Source organism: Mastigoproctus giganteus, chromosome 8 (assembly GCF_048544385.1).
Source record: "Mastigoproctus giganteus isolate SK-2022 chromosome 8, ASM4854438v1, whole genome shotgun sequence".
NCBI classification, from domain to species: Eukaryota; Metazoa; Arthropoda; class Arachnida; order Uropygi; family Thelyphonidae; genus Mastigoproctus; species Mastigoproctus giganteus.
In genome coordinates this window covers 189360262-189383611 of record NC_143582.1, presented here as the reverse complement: position 1 = coordinate 189383611, position 23350 = coordinate 189360262, and the positions used below count along the sequence as shown (strand labels likewise).

General features: G+C 36.5%; 1 protein-coding gene across 1 annotated transcript in view; it reads left to right on the top strand.

The window, feature by feature from the left end:
* Positions 1–962: 962 nt before the first annotated feature.
* Positions 963–23350, top strand: part of LOC150082094 (uncharacterized) — a 249715-nt gene continuing 227327 nt past the window's right edge. Inside the window, exons 1-2 of the mRNA XM_090380428.1 lie at positions 963–1073; positions 19349–19871. Coding sequence (XP_090236554.1) covers positions 1002–1073; positions 19349–19871 — 595 coding nt within the window. The 5' untranslated portion in view covers positions 963–1001. The remainder of the gene's footprint in view (positions 1074–19348; positions 19872–23350) is intronic.

Here is a 23350-nt window from a genome sequence, read left to right as displayed (position 1 = left end):
CATGTATGTGAGCCCTTCTTGACATTTATCTAGAATCCTCACTTTCTTGTTCAATGTCATCACTTTCTTGGCCCCTTTAGGATTTTGTCCGTCAATAGATGCACTTTGTTTAGAACCCATGTAAGCACAGGTAATATTTTAAGCACAAGTAGCCAGGGGCATTCCTAGGGTATGTGGTGCCTGGGTACCAATCTCAAATTTAGTACTTCCCCTTTAAAATTTTCTTCATATGTGTATGTAAGTTTCAGGTTTTTAGGTGCCCCTTGAATGTTGGCGCCCGGGTGCAGTGCACCCCTTGCCAACATTCAAGATGGGATAGTCCTCTCCTGCAAGCAGCCCAACGCAGACACACACAACACACAAAGGTCACAAGCCATCCTACTCAGATGACACTCACTGTGAGGCTGAAACCAAAAGTATTACATTAGGGGTCACCCAGTAAATTATTTCATATACCAACGTGTATTGTGTCTGTAAATTGCATGTGTTCTCTGGTCGATTTGCCTGTTTTGCTGGACGAAAAAACCTGTTTCTGGGGAAAAAACCTTGCTATCTACGCCTGAGACTGACTAACTCAGCCACGGAGTGAACAAAGCCCAAAAAAGTTCCTTGCATGGTTGACGGGAAGACTCGCGTACCCCCAACATCACTCAGGATGAATGTAGCAAGTAGCAGCCAAATTTTTAGTATGATAAATTTTGCAACCACCAATGCGAAAGCATGAATCCACAAATACAGATCCCATGAATATGGAGACCCGACTATATATAGTATTAAATAGATTAATTACATAATAATTAATGATATACCATAATATAATGTTATATATGTAATATAATATTTCTTATATAATGGCAGTAATGAAAACAATAACATAATATTAACAACAATAATTTGTTTTTTTCTCTGAGTTATAAACTGCCCTACAAAGAATTGCATTTAATTTATTGTTATATTCCTTAGACAGGAGAAGGCTAGAGGAGGAGGAATAGGTGAAGGAGATGCCGTTTATTACAGATGACTATCTCCTATGTCAAGATGCTACTGGAAAAATTGTTGATCTGTCATGGCTAGTAAGTAACATAATATTTAATTTCCATCTGTACACTTAATGGCATCATGCCAAAATGGAAGCAGAGTATTCCATAACTGTATTAAGTATTCAATACTTAATATAGTTACCCATTTATACACATTAAAAAATAAAGAAATCAAGCATTATAGACCTTTTATTACAGATGTTAGATAAGTGATGAAGATTTCCTGATTTGCTCTGAAAACTATAACTTAATGATTGTTCTAAAAAAAAAAAAAAAAAAAAAAAAAGATTTTAAAAGTGATTTGTGAAATTGTGATTATTATAGTAATTATAATTACCCTATCTCACAAAGCTGATTTGCCAGAATACCTCATCTTCTGTTATCTCTGGTTTTGCCAAGCAAAAAGTAGAACAATTACAGACATGCCCCAACTTCATAAACTCATAAACCTGACAAGCTATGCTCTCTTTAAAAATGATAAGGAAGTTTGAAGGAGCACAAAGCTTTTTCAGGCATAGCACATGAATACCATTGTGAAGGATGCTGCTCACATAAAAGAAAAGATCTGCACCTTTATAGTCAATTATTATAATGAAACAATGCTCTAGTGTTACTTATGAAATTGAAAAACTTAATTATGTGAATGGATGACCAGATACAAAGGCACATTCCTTTAAGCCCTAATGACGATAGCAAACAAACTATGAGTATTTTGCATCTACATTCACACATGAAGAATTATTAAGGTTTGAAAATGGCAGAAGGTTATCAAATTGTAGCAGGATACTTAATGATTTTGTAATAACTGAAAGCAAAGTGGATGAGAAATTGTTGAAGTTAAACATAAGAAAAGCACCTGGGGTGGATGGGATCTATCCAGTTATATTAAAGGAGGCAGCGAAGGAAGTAAGCAATCCGTTAGCCATAATTATGAGAGCTTCCTTGGACTCAGGGGAGGTACCCACAGACTGGAGTTGTGCAAATGTAACCCCAATTCACAAAGGAGGATCAAAGGCTGACACAAGTAATTATACACCTGTGAGTTTAACTTCTGTTCCAGGAAAATTAATGGAAGCACTGGTTAAAGAAGCACTGCAGGATCATCTTGACAAGAATTCAGTTATAGCTCAGACACAGCATGGTTTTGTTAAGGGAAGGTCTTGCCTGACCAATTTGATTGGATACTATGATGTAGTCACAAAAGATTTGGTTGCAGGGAATAACTTTGATATTATATACTTGGATCTTAGAAAGGCTTTTTATACTGTTGCACATGGAAGACTGCTGCACAAATTGGAGCAGTGTTGCATTGGTGGCAAATTGTTGCTATGGATAAAGGGATGGTTGAGTGGCAGAAGACAGAGAGTGGTAATTAATGGACACTGCTCATCGTTGACTAATGTTATTAGTGGAGTCCCTCAGGGTTCAGTGTTGGGTCCATTGTTGTTTTCTGTATTTATAAATAATATTGATGATGGTATATCAAGCTTAATGTCCAAGTTTGCAGACGATACAAAGGTTGGCAGGGTTGTTAAGGATGCTACTGACGCTATGCTGCTGCAACAGGATCTGGAAAGGTTGAGCAGATGGGCTGAGAGGTGGCAAATGAAGTTTAACATTGACAAATGTAAAGTACTATATATGGGAAACAGCAACCCCAGAGCAACGTATCAACTCTGTGGTACTACACTGACAGTGGTAGAGAATGAAAAGGACCTGGGGGTAATTGTTCAGGCAGATATGAAGTTCTCTGACAGTGCAGACAGGCTGCAAGAGTAGCTCATGGTGTATTATCAATGATATATAGGAATTTTTCTAGCAGGGATAGGGAAGTGATTATTCCCTTGTATATGGCAATGTTCAGGCCGCACCTTGAGTACTGTATACAGGTCTGGAGGCCTCATTTCAAGAAGGATGTAGAGCTGCTGGAACGAGTGCAGAGAAGGGCAACAAGGTTAGTGAACGGAACGAAGGGTTGCTCTTACGAAGAAAGGCTTAGGTTTTGCAAATTACAGTGTCTGGAGACTAGGCACTGGCGAGGTGACCTGATAGAGGTGTACAAACCTTGAATGGTTTGAGCATGCTCAATGCTGATGGGATACTGCCTCTTGCTCAGAATAATCACCTTTGAGGGCATAAATTCAAATTGAGGAAAGATAGATGTAGGATAGATGTGCGGAAATTTGCCTTTAGCCAGTGGGTAGTTGGTTGGTGGAACAGACTTCCATCCCTTGTTGTGGAAGTTGATAGCCTAAATAAATTTAAGGCCCAGCTGGACAGGTATTTCGAACGAACGGAGGGGTGAAGTGGAAGGTTTTTTTTTTTTTTGGCTGATGCTGCAAAAACTTGCTTTCTTGCATCATATGCCTCTACTAATGCTAAATCTATATTAATGACCTTATTCCATTGACTGGAAATCCAATCCTTAGTTTTGCTGATGGTAGCACATTGCATTCCACTTTCCATTTTGAGAAACCTTGCCCTGCTCAATCAGCTTCAACTTCTCAAATATCCACTACCAATTCCTTAAATGCGGATCTCTGGATAATTCTCCAGTGGGGCAAAGACAACTTAGTTGATTTCAATCCTTCTAAAACTTAGTGTTGTCTTTATATCTCACAAAAAAGGATTCTTCTGCTCCTATGCTTATCTTTAGTGACACTCTGATTTCTAGGCAAGATGATATATTTCTTTTGGGAATTACCCTGTCTTCTAATCTCTCTCTTGGCACAAGCACATTACAAATATTGCTTCCTCTGCATCTAAAAAACTTGGTTTTCTCTTTCACTCTTGGCATTACTTTTCTTTCAAGCAGCTGTTCACTCTGTACAAATCGCAAATCTGCCCTACCATGGAATATTGTTCCCACATCTGGGGCTGTGTCCCCAAAACCTCTCTCAGGCTTCTAGATTCCATTCAGAAGAGGGCAGTTAGAATAATTAACGACTCATCTCTAACAGAGTCTTGCTGTCTCATAGACGTACTGTTTCTGCTGCATGCCTTTTCTACAGATACTTCCATGGGCACTGTACTTCTGAATTGGCTCCTATAATTCCCGCTCTGTCTTTCAGAACAGTCTGAACACGTGCCGCCACCAGCCAACATCCATTTACTGTCCAACTTTCTTTTTTTTGTTTATTTATTCAACTGCAGTTTTATGGAACAACCTTCCTTCATACATATTTCCTGAAAATTACAGTCTACAGAAGTTCATCTAATGTCAACAAATATATATTCTTTCGTCTTCTCAACCTCCAACCCAAGCACAGTACTAAGTACTATAGGTTCTAATACCTGTTGTGTTTGGGGTTTTCATAAAAAAAAAAAAGAAAAAATCAGCAATTAACGCATTCGTATCAGAGACGAGAAAGATTCCCACCCTCAAAGTAGCAACTCGTGGATGTGGGGGTTAAGGTCCATGCGGTGAAGCATTCAGTTGGTTGTTGTTTACATTATTCACTCGTGTCGGAAATTTATTACGCTATCATTTTTTTATTAATTATGCTATTAATAAATTAAACACTAATAATAGTGATTGCCGTGTACAGTTTTTTTTCCAGTCGTGTTATAAAATTTTTAATTTAATAGAATAAAGGCACGCCATGTCTGGTAAAAGTAGTTCATTGAATCCTAGTGCAATCTTTGGAGGATGGAATCTGATGAAAGCCGCCCTAATATGTGTAGAACTATGAATGCCTCCATCAACTATTAATACAACTATGAAGAATACTAATAAAATAAAACAATCGATGCAAAGTGGTAGGTAAAATTTTTGGTGCCCGGAACCTGACCCTGTGATTTCCGATTGACTCCATTATATAAAGGGTTCTATTTGCACCTTTCTCCCCAGGAACCTAACCCTGACGTAAATCGAGGGCTACCTGTACTTGGATTTCAGGAAAGCTTTTGATACTGTTGCACATAAAAGACAAATTTGCCCTTAATGCCACACTGCTCCAATTTGCACACTGCAAATTGGAGCAGTGTGGCATTAAGGGAAAGTTGCTGCTTGGATAAAGGGATGGTTGAGTGAGAGAAGACAGAGAGTGGTAATCAATGGTCATTGCTCTTCGTGGACTAATGTTAACAATGGAGACCCCCAGAGTTTGATCTTAGGCTAATTGTTGTTTTGTATATTTATCAATGATGTTGATGAAGGCATATCAGGCTTAATCTCCAATTTTGCAGATAATGCAAAAGTTGGTAGGATGGTTAATGACAATATACTACTGCAGCAGGATCTAGAAAAGTTAGGCAGATGGGCTGAGAAATGGCATTTGAAGTTTAAGATGATAAGTGCAAAATATGGCATATGGGTATCAGTAACCCCAGAGTAATGTACCATCTATGTGGTACTACAATCAGGTTAGTGGAAATGGAAAAAGACCTGGGGATAATTCTGTAGTCAGATATGACTTCTGAACAATGCAAACAGGCTACGAGGACAGCTCATGGAGTTTTATCAATGATATATAGGAATTTTGCTAGCAGGAATAAAGACACGATTATCCCATTATATAAGGCATTAGTCAGGCCACATCTTGAGTTGGGTACTGCATACAGATCTAGAAGTCTTATTTTGGGAAGGATATGGAACTACTGGAACAAATACGTAGAAGGGCAATGATATTGGTGAATGGAACAAATGGCAACGAGGCTGGCAAGCAGTGATCTTACCAAGAAAGGCTTGAGTTCTGCAAATTGCAGGATCTGGAGACTAGGCACCTGTGAGGTGACCTGATTAAGGTTTTTAAGGTTTCGAATGGATTGAGCAAGCTCAGTGCTGATGGAATTCTTCCTCTTGCTCAGACCATGTACTCACGCACATGAGGGGCCACAAATTAAAATTGAAGAAGGACAGTTGCAGGATAGATGTGTGAAAGTTTGCCTTTAGCCAGTGAGTGGTCGATTACTGGAACAAACTTCCATCTGTTGTTATGGAAGCTGATAGCTTAAATAAATTCAAGGAACAACTAGACAAACTATTGGAGCAAATGAATAGGTGAAATGGGAAGTGTGTTTTTTTTTTGGTTTTATGATGTATAAGCTTGCTTCCTTGCATTATTTTCCACTGATAATGCTAATGCTGTCTCTGCCTGGGGCTTTATTATTCCTATAACCAGTTATCACTTTTTCTAATTCTATATGTGGACATATATATAATTAGTTATGCCTTATGTAGGGCAGCTCCTGAATGCTAGCTCAACTGCAAGGTAATCTTATCAAAGTGTATAAGGCCTTGAATGGTTTGTGTAAGCTCAGTGCTAATGGGATTCTTCCTCTTGCTCAGATTACTCATCTTAGGGGACATAAATTCAAATTGAGGAAAGACAATTGTAGAATAGATGTGCAGAAATTTACTTTTAGCCAGCAGGTGGTTTTATCCCCAGGGGCTCACATCTGGTGAGTATGGGTTTGGCACACCCAGGGTCCTGAGCTGGATATCATCATTCTTCTTTTTCTTGGTGATTCTCTCTCTCTCTCTCTCTCTCTCTCTCTCTCTCTCTCTCTCTCTCTCTCTCTCTCTCTCAATCAGGGTAACTTAGGAATTTTTTTTTTTTGGCCGGTGCAGCATAAGCCTCAGGCATCCTTGCACCATATGGCTAATAATAATAGTTGGAACAAACCTCCATCTGTTATAGTGGAGGTCAATAACTTAAATAAGTTCAAGGCAGAACTAGACAAACATTTGGAGTGAATGGATGGGTGAATTGGGAAAGGGTTTTTTTTGGATGATGCTATATAAGCTTGCTTGCATCATATGCCTCTACTAATGCTAACTCCACACTGGTACTCCGTGATGATACAGAACTCTGTAAAATGGCAAGAAATGAATATAGTTATGTTTGTTTAGTGTATAAATTGTTCTGTTGTTTAGTTACTTCAGCCCACTTTGCTACCAGGTAGCGGAATTCACAAAGAAGGATGTTCCCAGTGCCCATCCATGCCACAAGGCGGCAAGCCTCAACTGTGGGTTGCCTCATTATGGCATGGATGGGCACTGTCAATATGTTAAGGCAAGCCACAACATATTGACTAGTTCGTAGGGACTAATCTATAGATTCTGGAAAGGCAGAAGCCAATTGCCATTCCGTGGATGTATAATGAACTAGTCAATATGTTGAGGCAAGCCACAACATTTTCATTAGCAAGGGCACCATCCATCAGCCAAAAAGAAAAACAAAAAAACACACACCCCTTTCTCATTTCACCCATCCACTTGCTCCAAATGTTTATCTAGTTCTGTCTTGAATCTGTTTAAGCTATCAACTTCTACAATGACAACTGGAAGTTTGTTCCAGCAATCAACCACCCGCTGGCTAAAGGCAAACTTCCACACATCTATCCTACAACTGTCTTTCCTCAATTTGAATTTGCGCCCTCTCAGGTGATTATTCTGAGCAAGAGGAAGAATCCCATCAGCACTGAGCATGCTCAAACCATTCAAGGCTTTATACACCTCAATCAGATCACCTCGCAGGTGCCTAGTCTCCAGACACTGTAATTTGCAAAACTTAAGCCTTTCTTCGTAAGAGCAACCCTTTGTTCCATTCACTAATCTTGTTGCCCTTCTCTGTACTCGTTCTAGCAGCTCTACATCCTTCTTGAAATGTGGCCTCCAGACCTGTATACAGTACTCAAGGTGTGGCCTGACCATTGCCTTATACAAGGGGATAATCACCTCCTTACCCCTGCTAGAAAAATTCCTGTATATCATTGACAAGACACCATGAGCTTCTCTTGCAGACCGTCTGCACTGCTCAGAATACTTCATATCTGCCTGCATAATTACCCCAGGTCCTTTTCATTCTCTACTACTGTCAGTGTAGTACCACACGGTTGATACATTACTCTGGGGTTACTGCTTCCCATATGTAGTACTTTACATTTGTCAATGTTAAACTTCAGTTGCCACCTCTCAGCCCATCTGCTCAACTTTTCTAGATCCTGTTGCAGCAGTGTACTGTCATTAGTGTCATTAACAACCCTGCCAACCTTTGTATCATCAACTATCAACTAGTTCATAAGGACTAATCTGTAGATCCTGCATCCATGTAAAGGCAGAAGCCAGTTGCCTGTGGATATAGTAACCTCTAATTCTACATGTGTAATAGTTGTTGTTATTTGGTTTTCAGGAGCATTAGCAACTAAGGCCATATTGCTCCGGGGATATGCGGTGGTCATTCCCTGACCTTTCCGCATCCTCCGTATTTGGTGGTCACGGGCTCGAACCCCGGTCTAATCAAGAAGGGTGTGCTACGCACTACTGCTCCTGCCCACCTGGCTACAAAGGTGCCATGTGTAATAGTGTCAATATAGTTATTATTATTAACATTGAGTGAGAGTTGACTATTATCATGAGTCTATAGATCAGTGGTCGCCAAAGTGGTCGATATAACGTTGTTACGGGTCGATTCGGGCTCAGGGGTCGATTGGGGGTCGATAGAAAAATATAAGACATCATTGTATGGGGAATATTTAATTCAGTTAACTTGGATTGCCTCCATCCTGAATGACAACGCAAAATATTTAAAAATAGGACTTTAAGTTACTTTTGGATGAATATAAATGTTGTAGAAAAATATCCAAAACTTTCTGAAGTGGTACTCCCCTTTTTGCTTGCATTTCCAAGCTCATACATGGTTGAAACTGGTTTCAGCCATGTTAATTCCATTTTAACAAAATAAAGAAATAAGCTAGATATAGAATTCTGTGGCGATTTAAGGCTGAAACTTACTAATTTTGAACCCAACATTGCTAATCTTGTCAAGAGTCACGAAGCACACCCTTCACATTGACAACGTTAGTAAATTGCATACTAAGTTAATAAAAGTCTTATTTTCATATATATAAGGAAGATTCTATTATTGTTATTTTGTTATCTAAATTATTTTATATTTTATAAATTATTTATCCTTCCTATCAAATATGTAATGCTAAGAAGTACGTCAAAAACAAAAACGTATCTCTTTGACGTTAAGCCAATATAATAATATATACTATATTATACATACAACAAACACTGTAACTATAAAATAAACAATCTAAAAACTCACATAAGCGTCTTTTTTGCATGTCCTATTATAATTACTTAATAGTAAAATAGAGGGGGTTGATAAAATGTCAAGAAACTCTTGAAGGGATCGACGATCAAAGAAGTTTGGCGACCCCTGCTATAGATCATGAAAATAATTCAATCATTCCTCTGTAGGTATTGTATTAAAGTTTGTCCTATTTTTATTCATCTTTGTTTAGCATATTCTGTATGTCTTAGGTTATGGTCATGTTAGATCTCTTTCTCATTATGCAACAAAGGCATTCCATGATTCCTTCTGTTTTGCTGCCACTGCTCTTTTCACAGTAGCTCTTCTTTTCTTATATTCAACATAATCTGTTAAAGACTGAGTTGATAAGTATTTCTTATAGGCAGTTCTTTTTCTTTTTAATGATTCTTGCAATTTCATTATCCCATCTTTGAAGGCCTTTCCTTCTCTGCCATTGTCTTTTCTTACTTAAGCTTTCATTTGTTACTTCAATTAATATTTTAGACAAATTTTATTATTTTTCTTCAATACTTGCATCAATTTCCATTTTTCAACATTTATTATTTACTCTTGTTTTGAAAAGCCATCTAATACTAGGGTCACTTTGGAGATTTATTTTAAATATTTCTTCTTGTTTGGATGGTGTTTTATGATATTTTAGCCAGTTTAGGGGGAATCTTGTTTGTGATATAAATAGATAATTATTTGTTTCCAGTTCACATCTGTGTAAACCCCTACATCAAGGTTGTAGTTGGCTTCTAATTCTTTAATTCATTGCTCTCGGTTTGTTGGATGATTATTATTGTTGATCATACTTCCTCTATATAATTCTAATATATAAGCTTTATATACTTTATCTAGAATATCTTGAAGTTTGCTATAGAATTCATCGCTTTCTTCTGTTATGGTTTCTGTTGAGGCATATGTACCTATTATTGCCATGTGATCATGTTGAAGTTTAATTCTAGCTTGAATGGTTCTGTCATTCCAAAATATATAATTAACTATACTGTTCTTTAGTGATTTATGTGTTGGTAATGTTATGCCAGACTGTGTTGTTTCTTTTCAATTTTGAGTTCTAGTATCTTATTTAAATTCTAGGGGGAATCTCCTATTCTTTATATGAGCAGAAATTAACTCTCTCATGAGTCATTAGAATTTGAATCTGCTTCACAATGAGGTCTCAGCATTGTCACAACATTCATTTTCACTGAATTCTCTATAATGTCATAAGTAATTTTCTTTAAGGAATAATTAAAGAAGAAAATTCATATAATGAAGTTTATGTTTTATGCTTGTGAAACTTAAAAAATAAATCCAAATTCATACATCTCTCATACATGACTGTCATTTTAAATTGCATGATTGTGTCTTATTAAGTAATCCATCACTGGTAGCATAAAGAATTGCTACTAGTGTAGGTATTGGGGATCTAAGTAACCCTGTGCATATGCAGTTTTAAAAATCAGCAAGAAATAGTTCAAAATTGTTCACTTTTTTGATGCCACCTTTATTTTCAATATTTTCCGAACATAACTGTGAAAAATTCGTTTTTTATATTCAAAACTGATATTTTTAATAAATATTTTAAAATTAAACTTCCTTTATACCTGCCGGTGATGACCAAATTGCAAATAGAAAATCTGCATGCTTCAACGAATGCATACAATTTGATGGCAGCATATCAGTAACACAAGCACTGCTGTATAAAATGTAAAGCGTGCATTAACAGTTGGATTGCAGACAATGCTTCAATGTCACAAAGCCAGAGAGTGTTACCAATTGGAGGAAAGCATGCATCAATAAAGCGAGTTTGTTGTCAATAATTGTATGTGACAGATGCCTAAATATAGTATTTGGGAATCCTAAATATAGTATTTGCCTTGCCCATTTACCTTCTTTATAAAGGTTTGAAAACTTGGAAAGTTTAATGAAGACATCTGTAATTCAATACAATTCAGTAAACAGATAAACAACACTTACTGATATTCAAGATAACTTTATCATTAGAGCAGCAATGATGCAATGATATTATATCAATTATTTATGCATACAAGGTGTGGCAATAAAGTTTCCAGATTGGTTTTGTTGCATTCATGTTCAATTAGTTTGAAAATAAACAGAAGTGGTTACAGAATCCTGGATCGAGATGATACTGATCTTGTTTATTGACAAACAGGTTGTTATTCACAAGAAATTTGTACCTGAAGAGGAGAAAGTTAATGCTGCGGTCTACATATAGGTGCTTCAAAGACTATTGAAGCACATTTCCCAAGTGATGCCACAATTTCGAGAGATGGGCAGCTGGTTCTTGTTGCACAACAATGCCCCTGCCCATTCCACACTTTTTGTGAAGGCATTTCTGACAAAACATGGCTTTGTACAGATCAACGATCTACCCTAATCTCCTGATCTAGCACCAGCAGACTTCTTCCCTTTCCCAAGGTGAAAACTGTTCTCAAAGGAAAGAGATTTCGGGATGTTGAGGACATAAAGAAAAACATAACCACTGAACTGAACATCATCCCTTTGGATGCCTTGCTGACTTTTTTCAGAAACTTTTAGAATGATGTAATAAGAGCATTCAGTCAGGTGATCATTATGTTGAATAAAAAGTAAAATCATTTTTGAGCTCCTTCACTTTGTATTCTTTTTATTAGAACTAGACTGGGAAATCAACTATCTCCCAGGTCATAAATCAGTTAACCAGATTAGAAAAGAAACTACTTTTTTGTAATAGTTACAAACTCCAATTCCTGAGCCATGTTTATGAGTTAAACAAATATTTCATAAGATACATCTTGTATCTTATGAAACGATTGTGCCGATCCAGTAAACAAAATTCAGTTCACTGGGAAGGATATGATACAAATGATAAGAGATCACAGATTTCTGTGTTTGAATAATTACTGAACTACAGAATATTTTTTATTAAATGTAATTTTTATAATTTATATTTGTTACACATGCTTTCTGTAAAACAATGCCTTCATTGTATCTGTATGAAAATGCATCCCAAGTTTTGAACTACCAGTTTACAGAGTTCTGGAGCAACTAGCTGTTGGGGCTTCCAGTATATTTTATTTGCATTATGTAACAGAGCTCCGCTTAATGAATTTTTGCATTATGTAGTCAATAAATTAGGGGACCAACTCCTGAAATGTGTTTCACATTTACAAAGTTTTGAAAGAGCCAGAATTTGTAACTCTACATGGTTTCCATTTTCTGGATTTACAGGTATGTTCTAATTTATTAACCAAAATCTATAATTTCAATGCTATTTTAAAAACTGTGTCTAAATTAAAACTGCAGTGTTTTAATTTAAACACTGCAGTTTTTTTAATCCAAATGACTTTTCCATACCCTATATAATAAAATTATTGGAAAGGTGACGGTTTGCCATTGGAACACGAACCTACTTCACAGACAATAAATCAACTATCTCTCAGGTCATAAATCAGTTAACCAAATTAGAAAAGAAACTACTTTTTTTGTGTGGCACCTCCATAGCCAGGTGGGCAGGAGCAGCAGTGCGTAACACACGCTTCTTGATTAGACCGGGGTTCGAGCCTGTGACCACCAAATACGGAGGATGTGGAAAGGTCACGGAATGGCCACCGCATATCCCCGGAGCAATATGGCCTTAGTTGCTAATGCTCATAAAAACCAAACAACAACAACTTTTTTTGTAACAGTTACAAACTCCAATTCCTGAACCACATTTATGAGTTGAACAAATATTGCAATAAAAATATCTTATCTGTCTGAATGTTCCAAATACTGTATAATAACTGATATTTATATATTGCTATTGATGAAGGCTTTTCACTGATTTCAGTTGAACATCAGATTGCTAATAACCTTTGATTATACTTCATTATACTGTGCATATATATAATGTGAAACCAAAAATTAAGACATCAAAAAAACACAACTTATTTACTTAATGGATCAGTATCAGCATTAGCAAATGATGCGAAAAAGCAATCTTATATAGCATCAGCAAAAAAAAAACACACTTCCTGCATCACCTGTGTGACCCCTCTTATAATTTACTTAGATCCACATTAAATTTATTCAAGCTACCTACTTCCATAGCACCAGATGGAAGTTTATTCCGACAATCAACTACCCACTGGCTGAAAGCAAATTTCTGCACAGCTGTCCTGCAGCCATCCTTCCTCAATTTACATTTGTCTTTGTGTGTTGTCTGAGCAAGAGGAAGGGTGCCATCAGCATTTAGCTTACTCAGTATTCAAAGCCTTAGAACACTTCAATCAGATCTTGTTGCAGATGACTAATTTCCAGACACACTGCAATTTTCAGAACTGAAGACTTTCTTGGTAAGCGTATCCCTTTGTGCAGTGATGGATTACCCATTAAGGCAATGAGGCACGTGCCTAGGGGCCCCAAGCTAAGACATTTTCCTATAGTGTTCTAAAATAGATTAATGTTTTCAGTAAACATCATAAAAAATCTTGATTAATTTAAGAGAAAATTTAAGCAAAAAATTCAAAAGTACAAAATTTCATTTATTTGCCACCTAACTTTTATTTATTTTTTATTCTTTTTTTTTTATTATTATTTTTTGGGGGGCCCCCCAAATATAATTTGCCTAGGGGCCCCAACTATCCTTAATCCACCACTGCCTTTGTGTTCTTAATTAATCTGGTTAACCTTCTTTGTACCCGTTCCAAGGGATCCACATCTTTCTTAAAATGTGGTTTCCAGACCTGTATGCAGCGCTCAAGGTGTGATCTAACCATTGCCTTATACAATGGGATAAACACCTCCTTGCCCCCACTTGTGAAGTTCCTATATATCATTGACAGAACCCCATGAGCTGTTCTATCAGCCTGTCTACACTGCTCATAGAACTCCATAGAACTCTAACTACACAATTACCTCCAGGTCTTTTTTATTCTCCACCACTCTCAATGTTGTACCACAGTTTTGTGTGTTATTCTTGGATTACTGCTTACCCATATTCTGCATCTTGCATTTGCCAATGTTAAACTTCAATTTCTACTTCTCAGCCCATCTGCCTAATTTTTCTAGATCGTTTTGCTGCTGTAACAAGATCTAGAAAAATTACTGTACCCTGATTACTGTCATTAACCACTCTGCCAACCTTTGTATCATCTGCAGACTTGGACATTAAGCCTGATATGCTTTCATCAGTATTATTAATAAATATTAAAAACAACAATGTCTTGAATATTGTCCTGAATATTAATTCATACTGTGTGTGTGTGTGTGTGTGTGTGTGTGTGTGTGTGTGTGTGTGTGTGTGTGTGTGTGTGTGTGTGTGTGTGTGTGTGTGTCATAATTGATATGTACTTATGCATGTACGCATTTTTATTTTTATGCACTGCACAGATGTTCCAAAGGTCTGGAAAAAAATAAAAAATTGCTTATGGAGAACTGTTGATTGAAGAGGCATGCTGTTTACAGTAATACTCTACAAATTATTATAAGATAGATTTTTTGTGGAATCATTTTATTTAGTTCCAAATATTTGGCTTTGGTGCATTATAGCCTTAGTTGCTAATGCACCAATAAAACCCAAACCAAACTAGTTCCAAATATCACTGTTACTCAAAGTGATGGGGGGGGGAATTACAAATATCCATAATAAGCACGTTAGTATCGTTGTGTCTTACTGCTTTGTACTTCTGACTATACCAAATAAGCAAATATTATTATTATTATTATTTATTTCTCCACTCCATGCCAAGGGTCATCTGTTGTCAGATTGCAGTTCTCACCCAGATTGCCAACAATTTTTTTACAGACTGAAAGTGATCTGAACCACAGTAATCTGCAAGCAAAGTAATTATTTTAGTTTTGCTTTGCATTTTTGTAAGTCACCTTAATTTGATGTGACACTAAAAAAAAATAATTATATATTATCCTGAATGATTTCCTCATGTTGCTGATTCGATAAAACTGAAATGTACATAATTTTATTTTATAATACGATTTAATAATTAAATGAACAACTATTGGAGTGAACAGCATAACTATTAATGTTACCCCTATGTAGTCTAGCTATATATATACACCAGGGGCTCACATCTGGTGAGTATGGGTTTGGCACACCCAGGATCCTGAGCTGGATATCATCATTCTTCTCTCTTTCTTGGTGATTCCCTTCTACATATCTCTCTCTCTCTCTCTCTCTCTCTCTCTCTCAGGGTAATTCAGATTTTTTTTTTTTTTTTTTTTTTTTTGCCTGGTGTAGCATAAGCCTCAGGCTCCCTTGCAACATAAGGCTAATAATAATAATAATAAATCAGAGAATTCACAGTATCTAACAAGCATGATATTAGCCAATCATGGTAGGTACATTCCCCCCTATAAGTTGATCTGTCACTGTTCGAGTCACACCAGGTTAACACAGTCAGTTGACAGATGAAGGTCAATGTAGTTTGCAGTGCATGTGTGATACTTTTTAATTAAGTACAGTATATAACAAAGGTCATTAATTTTTCTCATTTCCATTGTAATTTAATATAATTTAATGCAATATAATTATAAATATCATCTCTAAGAAAGATTAAGATTTATTAAAATTCGTTCTAGAAGAATTCATGTGAAGCATTCTATAATAATTAATAAAAGGAAATAAAAATATGGTATTAGAATATTTATTTGACACTATTAATTTTATTCTAATAAGGGCTCCGGAATATGATAAGTTACATTCTTTTCTGATACAGACTGCAAAAAAAAAGAAATAAAATAAAATAAAATAAAATAAATAATAAATAAATAAATAAATAATTGTTGACTCCTGTGTTGTTGTTGTTTGGTTTTTAGGAGCATTAGCAACTAAGACCATATTGCTCCAGGGATATATGGTGGTCATTCCCTGACCTTTCCGCATCCTCCGTATTTGGTGGTCACAGGCTCGAACCCCGGTCTAATCAAGAAGCGTGTGCTACGCACCTGCTCCTGCCCACCTGGCTACGGAGGTGCCCTCCTGCTGTGTATTAGGGTAGAATGAACTAAGGTGATTATTTTGCATAAAGCATGAGACTACATATAAGATTCACTAGTGCATGAGTAGTGCCATTGCACCATGTCTTATTTGTAGTGAACTGCTGAAGTAAATAATTGGCATTGTTTTAATTGTATCTCGTATTGTGAATCGATACGCTTCCTCCGTAGCTGAGTGGTCAGGAGTGGGAGTGCAGTAGCACATGCTCTTTGAGTAGACCGGGGTTCAAGCACCTGACTGCTAAATACGGTCGATCTGCCAATATTCACTGAACCAGTGTGGCAGATTATGGTCCATTCCCTCAACATGAATCATTGAGGAGGCTTCCATCCTGTAGTGGATTGATAACGGCTGCAGTTTACTTTTTTTTTTTTTTTTTTTATTGCGAATATCTTCACAATGAGTTGTCATGGTATTGCACTACCTCGAATAAGTAATGCTTCACCAATAGAGAAGACTAATGTGACATTCTCGGTGGATACCACCACCCAGATGGCACAGTTTCAAGGCTTGTTGCCCTCTCCTTGTTGGGCAGATACCCTGGTGTTGCAATCGTGACAATCCAGTTATGAAGTTTAACTCGACAGTATAAAAGATGCCTGATGGTGTGCAATAGTATAAACTAAGGTGATTATTTTGCATAAAGCATGAGATTACAAGTAAGATTCACTAGTGAATGGGTTAGTGCCATTGAGCCATGCTTAGTCTCATGCTTTATGCAAAATAATCACATTAGTTTATACTATTGCACACCATCAGGCATCTTTCATATTGTGGAGTTAAACTTCATAACTGGCTTGTCATGATTGGAACACCAGGGTACCTACCTGCTCACCGAGGAGAGGCCAACAAGCCTTGAAATGGTGCCATCTGGGTGGTGGTGGTGGTGGTGGTATCCGCCAAGAATAAGTAACATTAGTCTTCTCCATGGTGAAGCATTACTTATTTGAGGTAGTGCAATACCATGGAAACCCATTGTGAAGGAATTCACAATATGAGATACAATTAAAATGATGCCAATTATCTACTTCGGCAGTTCACTATGAACAAAACGTGGGGCAATGACACTAACCCATTCATTAGTGTAGAGTGTTGTGCATGAACATCCCAGTGAGAAAATTGGGGATTCCCAGCAAACTGTGTTGAGAAGTCATGTGCCTTCATATTCCACTTCTTGGCAGATGATGGCTATTAGCTGAAAATTTTGTTTTGGTTACCATTGTGTGTCTATCCATCTTTAATTTTGACAAACAATCCAGATTGTTAAGGTGCATTTTAGTGATTTGGAGATGTTTTTAGTTTAGTAATTTTTTTAAATGACTTAAATGATGCCAATTCTTAAATACTTTAGTAGTTTGCTGCATGCTAGCATTTGCACTAACCTGTATGTCAGTTAACTTCTATGCAACCTGAGGCTTTAGCCCTAAAATGCTTTTAGTTTGGTCTATTTGCATGTCATCAGGCATCTTTCATATTGTGGAATTATACTTCATAACTGGGTTGTCATCATTGCAACAGCAGGGTACCTGCTCACCCACCGATGAGAAGCCAGTAAGCTTCGAAACAGCCACCAGGGGTAGCCTGATGCTGCCCAGAGTTTCCGAGAATAGGTAACAACAGTCTTCTCTACTGGGGAAGCGTTGCCTATTTGAGGAGTTATGAGTTTATGAGTGGTGTGCATTGAAGGAGTTACTGTCCCTTTCATTGTTCTACACCGTTTATTTTTTTCCTTCCTTTCCTACTATTACTTTCTTCTACTTTTTGCTTTCTAAGTCTAATAGGGACAAGTGGATAATAGAGCTATTATCCCACACAAATAAGCTTCAAAAGGGTGCCATCTGGGTGGTGGTATCCACTGAGAATAAGTAACAATAGTCTTCTCCATTGGTGAAGCTCTACTTATTTTATGTAGTACAATATCATGGCAACTCTTGTGAAGGTATTCACAATATGAGATATACTTAAATGATGCCAATTTTTAGCTACTTTAGTAGTTTGTTGCGTACTAAAATGATGCATTTGCACATACCTGTACCTCATTTATTTAATTAATTTTTTAATATTTCTATCATGTTTTGAAGTAATATTCTGCTTACAATCACATGCAGTTTATACAGGTGACTTTCACAAAAATATAAGGTTCCACCATCTCCTAGATAGACTTTGGGACAGTATTCAACTATAGACTTTGAGACATAATTCAACTTTTTAAAATACTTAGTATCCAAAATTTCTCAAATCAGTGAAGTATGATGGTAATTCCAAACAAACATGAACTAAGTGTATTTCCAAGTACTAGAAACAAACTGAAAAGAGTTTGTTTACAGATTTGCTTGATGTGGTCACTCTTTGTTAGCAGGAAGGCTATTCTGTCTTTGGCTTTAGAGTATAATCCTAAAGTGGATTCGGAAACATCACATATTATCATTTTAGTTTAGATTTGAATTTTTATCAGCACCATTTAATATCTCTCCAATAAAGTAAATTTAAATATTCACATGAATTAAATTGTTCTATTCTTTATAATTAGTTAATACATTGGTTTCCAATCTACTGAGATCTACGGACCCTTTCAAAAATGAAAAAAGTTTGCGGACCCCCCATATATATATATATATATATATGCATATGTTTCTATGTGTGTGTATATATATATGAACACTAGGTTTTCTGAAAAGAAAATTCAAAGTTTTATGTTTAAAAAAACTCAAACTTTATTTTTACATAAATATATAATAATTTTATTTATCATCAATTTGCTATACATAAAACGAATAATTTAACCAGTTCGCCACCAGTTCTAGAGGGTCCACATTGCATTCTGGTTTATGTGCATAGTAACAGTAAAAACTTGATTCAGCAGCATATAAAACATCAGGTTTTCTATGCTGTTAAACACAATGTTTCCATCTGAAATATATTGTTACAGTAAACATATGATGAAAATTCAATGAAACAAAAATGTGTTGCTGTCAAGTATACACACAACAGAATGAAAGTTAATACAATGATAGCACTAAAGATGATGGCACAAATCCTGGATAGTTTGTAATAACTTCTCAACCTCAAGCAAAAAATGTCACTGCTCAAGAATACTTTTTTGAGAGAAACATTTAAAGATACACACATTCACTCATTTTTGGAAAAAAAAAAACAAAAAAAAATTTATTTCAGAAATTTGGCGAATATACTTCATATTTTTGAGAAGGTTGCAATGTCTTCAGTTGTTCTTTACTTTCACTTTTTTTCTTTTTATATAGGACAGTGGCCCTAATGTGGTAGTTGAACAACAAGAAGATGTTCTAACAGAACTTAGCCAAACAGATCTTAATGGCCTTGTACCAGAGCTTGAAGCAGAAGAAATTTTACAACAACTGAATGAAAATACTTTTGAACTGGATAATATCTTTGCTGGCCTTGAAACAAAAATTGATTATGTTTTATCAGGTCAGCATGTTCCAGGAACTAATGAAGAGGACCAATCTCTTGGACGAAGACGGAAAAGAAAACGGAGCAATGATGAAGCAGCTGGGCTCCTAACATCCGTCAAGTCTGAATCCACGTGCCTATACTCATCCACTGCTACCTCCAGTACCATAAATGGTGCTTCATCATCAGTATCACCAACATCTTTACCAGGAGAAATTCAAAGACTAACAAATTCCATAGTATCATCATCCACATCTGTATCATCTTTTGCATCTTCCTCTACTGAAGTAGCTCTTCAGACACTGTCATCTGTAACTGGGAATATCACCATTAAACAAGAACCAAGTTCATCTGGTAAGAAAATATTTTATCATTTAATTGACAGCTTAAATATCTACTTGCATTTTAAAATTAAGACCCAGTGTAAATGAATAGAGTCAAAATTTGTTTACATTCATTAATAAGCAGTTTCTCAGTTTTAAAAATGTGCTTCAGGTATACATGAATTATTTAACAGCTTACTTCAACAAAATTTAATCTTATTGCCATTTAAACTATTTTTGAAATATGCATGTTTTAAAATGGTTTTGGAGAATATAAAAAAATACATGATGGAGGAAAAGGATGGGCTGCACTTTTATCTCAAACATAAATTTTTCAACAAATCTTCAATGTTATTAATATTATTTTTTCTACTTTGGAAATTTAATTTATTTCTCCCCCCTTTTTTTAATTATTAGTCTGAAATGGCCATGTAGAATTAGTTCTGTTTTAAACACCAGTCCCTCCCGAACTAGGTTTAGTAGCATTTTGGGTGTTAATTTTTTGATTAGTTGTCAGCAATAACGCACACATATCCTTTGAATACATTAACTTAACTACACTATTCGGAGAAATGTAGATAGAATTTACAAGGGTTATCTCTTAAATAAGTATACATTGCATGTGTATAAATAGCTAGCTGATGTTATACTGTTGACTGTAGAATCATTTGGAGGGAAAAGTATTAATAAAGTTTTACAGTTTGTTGTCATGTGTGAGCTATAAATTTTCAAAATGGAGGAAGAACTTCTCAACTCACATGATATGTAAAAATCAGTAGACTTGGTTAGTTTTTCTTCCCGTCCTTTGAACAAAGTTACATTTGAATGAAGTTTCAGTCTTGTACCAAAGTTGAAGAAACTGCTTTGTGGAAGTCATTAGTAGAGGGATATGATGCAAGAAAGCAAATAAGTTTATAAAGCATCAGTAAAAAAACACAATTTCCTGCATCACCTGTCCATCCCATCAAATAATTTGTCTAGTTCTTTCTTGAATTTATTCAAATTACCCACAACAACAGATGGAAGTTTGTTCCAACAGTCAACCACCCACTTGCTGAAGTCAACTCTCTGTACATCTATCCTGCAACCATTCTTAGTTTGAATTTATGCTCCCTCATGTGTATAGCTTGAACAAGAGGAAGAATGCCATCAGCACTGTGCTTGCTCAACCATTCAAAGCCTTAAACATCTCAGTCAGATCATCTCACATGTGTCCATTCTCAGACTTTGCAACTTGCAGAACTGAAGCCTTGCTTAGTAAGACCACTCTTTCATTCCTTTCACATCTCATTGCTCTTTTCTGCACCAGCAAATCTACATTCTTCCTAAAATGAGGCCTCCAAACCTCTGTGCAGCACCCAAGATGTGACCTAACAGTTACCTTGTACAATGGTTAGGCTAGAGTATACGGGAACTTTGCTGCTAGCAAAATAGTAGTATTAGTAGTAATAGTAGTAGTGGCATGTGATGCAAGAAAGCAAGTGTATGAGCTTATGCAGCATCAGCCAAAAAAAAAATAAAATTCACACAACCATTCCCTCTAAATGTTTGTCCAGTTCCTCCTTAAATTTATTTAACCTTCAACTTCCACAACGACAGATGGAAGTTTGTTCCAGCAATTAACCACCCGCTGGCTAAAGGCAAATTTCTGCACATCTGTTCTACATCTGTCTTTCCTCAATTTGAATTTATGCCCCCTTAGGTTCGTAATCTGAACAAGTGGAAGGATCCCATCAGAATTCAGCGTGCTCAACCCATTCAAGGCCTTATACATCTCAATCAGATCACCGCACAGGTACCTAGTCTGCAAATTGCAATAGCCATTGCAATTTGCAGAACTTAAGCCTCTCTTGGTAAGAGGATCCCTTCATTCCCCTCACCAATCTTGTTGCCCTTCTCTGTACACACTCAAGCAAATCTACATCCTTCCTAAAATGAGGCCTCCAGACCTGTATGCAGTACTCAAGATGTGGCCTGGCCATTGCCTTATACAGAGGGACAGTCACCTCTATTTTCCTGTGTATCATTGACAAAACTCCATGAGCTGCCCTGGCAACTTGTCTGCATTGCTTAAAGAACTTCATATCTCATGCACAGTTACTTTCAAGTAATTGTGCAGTTATCATAAAATCATTTAGCTCCCTGTTAGAGTTTGATAACTTCTGGCATCCTCTTCCTTACAAATTCTTCATGTGTGAATGTAGACGCAAAATACCTATTGAGTTTTTCAGCAACCTGAGCGAGATTATCTACAGTTAGACCATCAACATTAAGTGAACCAATGTGATCCAACCCCCTTTCTGTTAACATAAGCAGAGAGTCTTTGGTGTTTTTCTTTGCAATATTTTCCAGAGACTTCTCATAATCTGCCTTAGTTGCCTAATCTCCTCCTCTGTGTCTTGATTGCAGACTACTTTATATCTATTACAGGCATATGTGTCACCTGATACTTTTTATGTATCCCATGCATTTTTTCTTCTCTGCCTTAAGTGTCATCAGTTCATCTGAAATCCATTTAGGTCTAAGGCTTAAACAGTATTTCTTAGTTGGTGTGAAAAGCCTAGTAGCTTCTATAATTTCTTCTGTGAATACTTCCAATTTAGAATTTGTTGTTAACATCATCAGTCGGTCCCACTGCATAGAATTTAAAAACTGTCTGAGACCATCACCCTTACAAAAACATAAGCCATTTCCTTTACCCTTGACGGTAGTTATGTCTATAAAATCTCACATCAGTACACTGTGGTCACTGTCACCGTGTGGATCTTTTATTTGCAGATTCTTAATCAATGAAAAATTGCTATTGATAATCCGATCAAGATTATTTCTTCCTCTTATTGCCTCTCTAACATGCTGTTATAGAAAAGAATCATCCAATAAATCCACAAAAGTCGTGCCAGTAGTGTGTGAGTGACCAACCCACAAGTTCCACTTAATATCTGAGATGGTAAAATCCTTCATTATAAGACATTCTGATTTACTGGCCCACTCTGTTTCTCAGTATAGCTGTTTGTTATTTTCATCATAGTCATTAGGCCTATAACATGCTCCTATTCTCATTTTCATTTTCCCAGTGCTTATGTCACGGCAATATGACTCCATTGCACTGGCCACCTATGTTGATTGGATGCATTGCTTCAGATTTAATATGCTTCTTAACTAAGAATATAACCCCCTCCTGATTCTACCTCTCCTGTCTGTCCTTTCTATATACATTTTATTCCTCATGTTCAAATGCTGCATTCCTTATGTCTGACTGACACCATGGCTCCGAATCCCTACAATGTTTGCATTTGAAACTTGATCAGTACTTCAAATTCATCAAATTTATTTACACTTCTCTTAGCATTAGTGTACATACACTTGTTCTTACTTTTAGTTACCCTGACATAGCTCATGTATTTACTTGTTCCATGATGACCCACAACAGCATTTGGAATAATCTGCCTGCAGCTCCAGTTAGCCTGTTATCCACTCCCCAAGCCAGCAGTTTTCTGACCCACCTAATAC